At 40.2% G+C, this 6,319-nt stretch overlaps 1 protein-coding gene across 1 annotated transcript; it reads left to right on the forward strand.

Annotated features, from left to right (window-relative positions):
• The first annotated feature begins 4,727 nt into the window (after nt 1–4,727).
• LOC148035820 (major pollen allergen Aln g 1-like) lies at nt 4,728–5,851 on the forward strand. The gene is made up of 2 exons (XM_087677833.1): nt 4,728–5,051; nt 5,396–5,851. The coding sequence occupies exons 1-2, from the start codon at nt 4,856–4,858 to the stop codon at nt 5,701–5,703; spliced, it is 504 nt and encodes a 167-aa protein (XP_087533959.1). The 5' UTR covers nt 4,728–4,855; the 3' UTR covers nt 5,704–5,851.
• The last annotated feature ends 468 nt before the right edge of the window (nt 5,852–6,319 follow it).

The raw sequence follows: 6,319 nt of genomic DNA on the forward strand, positions 1-6,319 counted from the left end.
TCTTCACTATTTGCCCATTCTCTTGTAGTGACGTATTAGGGACAGTAAGCCCTATAAAGGACACTTGTATCAACACATCCCTTTCTTAGTATTGTTTGTAACATTTAAATATCTTTTCAAGCTAGAGTGATTTTTAACGAACTTTTTAATTTTTGACTAATCTAACTTTAATCTTATTAATACATGAGATTCATGAGAGAGAGAGATCTTGAGGTGGTTGCCAGACAGGATCCGCAATATAGGTGGATAGAGCCTCGGGGGGTTCACTATATGCATATTCTCTATATAACATGCGTTCATGGCCTATTTACAAATATCCTAATCTGTGAATTTTTCTTGAATAAAACACAACCCTTTTCCATTGAATTTGTAAGTAACCCCTTTATATGACATCCTTTTGTATGTAAAAAATGTATAAAATTGGTGTTTTAAAATCCCTTATTTTGAACTCATGTTGTATATACATATATTCATGAGTGATCCCCCCCCCCCAAGGATAGAGCTCATGCAGCATCCTCACAATAGCTACCTCCTCATCATGATCACACATGAAAAAGTGACGTTGACAAGAGAAACTTCTTGCAGAGGCTATAGGTTATATATATCTTATTTTGTACATGTTGATATTGTATATATACAGCATTTATTCACATATCCCCTCTACTTTAATTGTTCTTATCAATTTCAATTTAGTTTATTTAAGTTTAATTTTGAAATGATGAATAATAAAATGAAAAAAAATACCATGATGATCAATAATCCTATTTTTGTTTGCTTGTTCTACTTTGGTCATCGATTACCTTTTGTTATAGTATATAAAGAATGCCCCAAAGTGCATGATGTATATGGAGATAATAGTGTACAATGTGGACTTCTAATCCATGTGTTTGTATGTGTGTCACTATGCAAGAGAGGGGAGAGAGATCAGAGGGAGAGAGAGGGAGGGAGGGAGGGTGCTTTTGAAGAGAGAGAGAGAGAGAGAGAGAGAGAGAGAGAGAGAGAGAGAGAGAGAGAGAGAGAGAGAGAGAGAGAGAGAGAGAGAGAGAGAGAGAGAGAGACAACGTGGTATTTGTAAATTTATCATTGATTTTTTAAAGAAATGCATTAGATCATTGTATAAGCAATGCCTAAAACATTTAGGTGTCACTAATATGATGACCACTTAAAAATAAGTAGGCATAAATTAAGTGATGCTTCTCATCGCTTAAGTGATAGCATAAACGATACTTAGGCATGCGAAAACAACATTGCTAGGTGTGTTGCTTATGTGATGTAACCATAGCAACACCCATAGGGATGTCTCGACATCACATAAGCAATCAACTCTACTATACTCATCCCCTCTAGTAGTGACTCTTTGAGAGCTTGGTATTGATGTGTGGCATGTATCGTTTGGACCAGCCCTTGGAAAGTTATGGTAGATTTTGTCTCGTAGGATCTGTTATTACAACATGCTATATAGTGATTGCAAAACCTTTTTCATGAAGATTTTGTGGCTCAAAATTCTTATTGAAGACATCAGAATTCTATACATTATAGAAGCTTCTACGTTCGTCTTCATTGCAACCAGAGATTTAATTTTTTCCAAATATTTTGTATCATTTGCAAGGCTATCAAAAAGAGTAACTTCCCATTTTATTTTTGTGGGCAAAGACCTCAGAACAAGGATGGAATGTAAGAAGTTCGAAAGAGAATTATATTTTACTATATTTGGAAAATAATACTATGTCACATAAAGATATTTTTTAGGATGTAAAAGACTTGTAACTTTTCATTATTTAGTAGTATTCACTACACTCTCTTCATCTCTCCAACTTCTCCAAGCTTTCATGGCTACTCTCGCCCCTTTCCTCTCAATCTTGTGTTTCTCCATTTTACCTTAGTTGTCTATATTTGAGAACAATATTTCAATAAAAAATTAGATACGAACTTCACTAAACCTCCCTCCCTCCCTCCCCCCCCTCTCTCTCTCTCTCCATTTTTCCCATGTTAACAAGAAAACATTGCAAAATTTTATCTAAGCAACCTACATGGTCATATCCTCTCTCACTTCCTCTTCGCTTTACTATTTTATCCCTCCTTTCCTATCACTCTCACATAGTTCTTTTTCACCAAAAAGTAAAAACAAAGACAAATAAATATACATAAAAAACTTACATCCATGTTTTCTATTTCTTATATGTATATTCATGGCAATGGAAGCAAAAGGGCTAATATGTATAAAAATGGAGGGAAGAAGAGCCTTAACCTTGAGCTATGGGTTGCTTCAATGTTGCAAGTTTCACCAATGAGTTGAGCAAGGGAAAGTCTCATCCTCATGTAATTTTTAACATTGCCAATGTATGCACCAAAATGTCCATCATTAAATATTATTAGGAATAGCCATAGGAATTTTTGTCACTATGGATATTCCAATGTATATATCTAAAGTTAGGATTAGCAATAGAATGTTAGAAATGTGATCATTTATGAGCTATGTAGTTGATCTCACTAAATTAGGAAGTGACATCAAAGAGAGTGCAAGAGTAAGAAAGATGGCTAATGACATGAAAGACTGGGGTGAGCTAAGGTACTTCATGGGCATTGAGCTCATAAGAACATTGAATAGTATATGGTTGGTGTAAAGACATGTTGGCAAATTATGAGATGGTGGAATGCAAGCCAATATTGATGCCAGTTGAGCAAAATGAAAGTTGAGACCTTTTGTGTGCGATGTTTTAGAGGACCCACTACTACACATGGAAATTGTTAGATGTAAAGAGTGGGCTAGGGGTTACCCTAGGTGTCCTGAATGTGTGATGTGCTTTTCCATTTCCTTATAAGGTATCTAGAGATCTAATTTGAGTGTATAAGCCTCGTTGTGTGTCTAAATCTTTAAACCCTTTTTCGCTCTCTTCATTTCCCATCAATGAAAGCTTCTCTTCCTTTCTTGATTTCTTCTTGCTTGAGTCCCTACCTAGTCACACATTGATAATCCAATTTTGTTCTCTTATGACATACTCAAACAATGGTTACATGTGAGGTAGGTTGAATTTGTAAGCTACTTCATGATTTGGGATATAAGATGCCCAAGGCTATCACATTGTATTGTGATCATAACATGAGCAACATGCGGTTGGCAAATAATCATGTGTTTCATGCAATGAATAAGCTATTAGGTGCATTATCATTACATAGAGGACATTGTAGGTTATAGTAACTTAGTATATGTTCGCATCGGCCATCAAGAGGTAGGTGACCTTTTTAGAAAGTCATTGGGTGTAGAGCTGAAGCTATACAAGTTTAGGGTCTACTTACACCTACACAACATTAATTTGAGCTTGACGGGGAGTGTTGAGATAGCAAGCTCAACATATGAGAAATAGAGATATTGATCTATCTACTCCACTGGCTTGTGCTAACATGATTTAAGGGATGTGGTAGTGATCTTCATTATGGATGTAAAAACGGGTGGATACCCATATTACACTTGGTGTACTGATAGCTAGCACATCATATGTGTATTGTTACATTGGTACATAGTGTTTGCACATGCGTACCCCCTAACACTCTATTCTAGAAAAGAACGTACAAGATAAGAAGAAGAACTAGTTTGTGAGCATCTGTGCATATGAGAGACAATGAAAGAAAGAGCTTCTTGTATCGATGTGCCTAGTGAGAGACAAAGCAATAGCACAAAGGAGTGCATATCCCCTATGGCTCGTGCACTATCACATCTAGAAAACTCTAAAAGAGCTTGATCGGCAAGCAGGCTAAGGGGGGGGGCAAGGGGCATTGCACCCATTTGCACTCGTAAAGATGATGTATAGGGCTAGAATTGCATCGCACTCACAAAGCTCCATCTACATAAATACTAACATAGATATCATTGTGAAATCAAATGCTCATGATGTGTATAGCAATGGCTAGAGGACAATAGGTTCCACGCGCTAGTGTGTGCTACAATAGGCACATGGTGCATGTTAACCAAAACCAATATTGACCTCAACATTAGTGTGGCTAATGGTGCAAGTCATAGAAATCTACACATTATAAAGTAAACCGATGATGAGGCTTTATCAATCCAAGTCCTCATCATGGCAGCAAGCAAAACAAAGTCCAAAGGCAACCAAGCAAGACTAGACACCTTTCGGATGAGAGAGAGAAATGCTGAAGTATGCAATAGCGAATTGTTTTAGGTGTCATTGTCAATAATTTCAAGGGTTTTTCTAGTGGTGGTTGATAGACTTGATACACAAAGGCCATGTATATCAAGAGGCTTGAGATAATTCAAGTTTGGTATTGGGTTAGGGTTCAACGAGAAGGTCTCCTTTGCCCTTTGACCGGAAGGGTACACTTGGGAAAGTAGCATGCCCTTGGAATATATTAAGGAAGAAGTCCAAATTTGATTGGGCCCGCTCAAGTAAATAATTTGGGTGTCCCTTCAAATTAAAGCAGCGATAACGAATTGGGTAAAATACATGAATTCTAGAAGATGCATGTGAGGGGGAGGGTTCTCGCGTCACAATCACAGACCATCTGGAGCACGTGGCACCCCCTAAATTTCAAAGCCGCGTCCTGGGACGTGCGTATTTGTTATTCAATTCAATAGTAGTATGATTGCGGCCCTTTAAACAATAGTAGTAATGAACCAACCATAATAATAGGAAGAGTCCTATTACAACAGAACAACCATAATAATAGAAGGTGTCTGGAGACTCGGATCCTATATAAAGGGGATCGGGGCAGCTTGGTGGATACTCGAGCTAGATCTGTAAGTAGAGAGAGAGAGAGGCGGGCTTGCAGTAGCTATACGGGCCAGGGTGTGTTTGTGGCAGAATAACAGTCTAAGAGGTACGTATAAGCGAATTACAACATGGCGAAGGTGGTAGAGGTGTTCGACGTGCCCGTGAAGCATCCAGCGTCCCGCATGTGGAAAGCCCTGGTGGAGGATGCCCACGTCACCCTGGTGACCGCCGTGCCTGGCATCTACCAAAGCATAGACCTCAAGGAAGGCGCTACGTGGGCCACGCCCGGGAACCTGGCCTACGTCAAGTTCGGCAAGAACATGGGTAAGATGACAGCGTACTAATATATATACACACGCTCCGGTCAGTACAAGGAACTCTCTTTGTCTCTGGTGGGGAGATAATTGGGATTTGGGCGGCGGGGCGGGGCGGGGCGGGGCGGAAGAGAGTGAGAGAGAGAGAGAGGGGCTAGTAAGTGGGCGTGTGTCAGTGTGTGTGGGTGTGCAGGTGTTTTGTTTTGAAAGAGAGAGAGAGAGAGGGGGGGGACGCGACAATGCTCGCTCTACGCCTGATTCCGCGATCAGTGCAGCAGATCTTTCAATGACTAATAATACAGCAGAATATCCTTCGACTAGCACGATTATTTCAATGTATTGGCGCGCCTGCAGGTGACTTCCATGGCTTCAACTTCGTGAAGAACAAGTGCGAGCACGCGGACCGCAACACCCGTGAGGCGACATGGAGCATCGTGGAAGGGTGCGGCCTAGGCACCCACTGGCGCAACTTCCATCACACCATCAAAATTACGGGTGCGGCTGATCACGCAGGCTCCTGTGTGGTCCACCACACCCTCCAGTTCGAGAGCATTGGCGACCATAGCCTTCTTGAGGTGTACAAGCGCAAGGCCATCGAGACTACCCATGGCATCGCTGCTTTCCTGGATGCCAACCCAAACTTCGGCTGCGTTGGCAACTGAAGACATCTTCTAAGATACAGGCACGACAGTCTACCTTATATACTAACTAATAAAGGTCGTGCCCTAACTCCCTCATAAGGATCCTCCACTGTAACTGCAGCTGTGGCTTCTTGACTTTAGTCTCACAATGAAACGATGACTTCCTGGAGTGCTTGTTGCAGCTATACATGTCTCACAAGATGGTTTAAGCCCAATAAAATGCCAAAAGCCTAGCTTCGTAAATAAGTAATTTTTGTGGCACATTGATAAGTCGTAATAGTCGAACGACAAAATGAATGGGAATTTCAACAGATAGTATTAAAGGACACTAGTGACAACGAATGAGGCCCATGGACACCCATATTGACGACGTATTTGTTGAGCTTTGAAAGAAAAAAACAGCTTAGAAGTGTGTCCAACCTCATGCTAAGCAACGTATCACATGACACATATCCAATATTGCGAGTATTTCACAAAGAAAATATGCAATTTCAATTCGGCACCTTTACCTGTCGCACTCCAATTACAATTCTTACACAACGATTTAAATGTGTTACAATTTCATGCATTGATAAATGTGCAAATGGACGTGCTAAATTTTGGCCAAAAAACCCAAGGAGTTGCTAGTTATAGAACA

This window comes from Lygodium microphyllum, chromosome 5 (genome assembly GCF_053477565.2).
Source record: "Lygodium microphyllum isolate KBCC chromosome 5, Lygodium_microphyllum_v1.1.10, whole genome shotgun sequence".
NCBI lineage: Eukaryota > Viridiplantae > Streptophyta > Polypodiopsida > Schizaeales > Lygodiaceae > Lygodium > Lygodium microphyllum.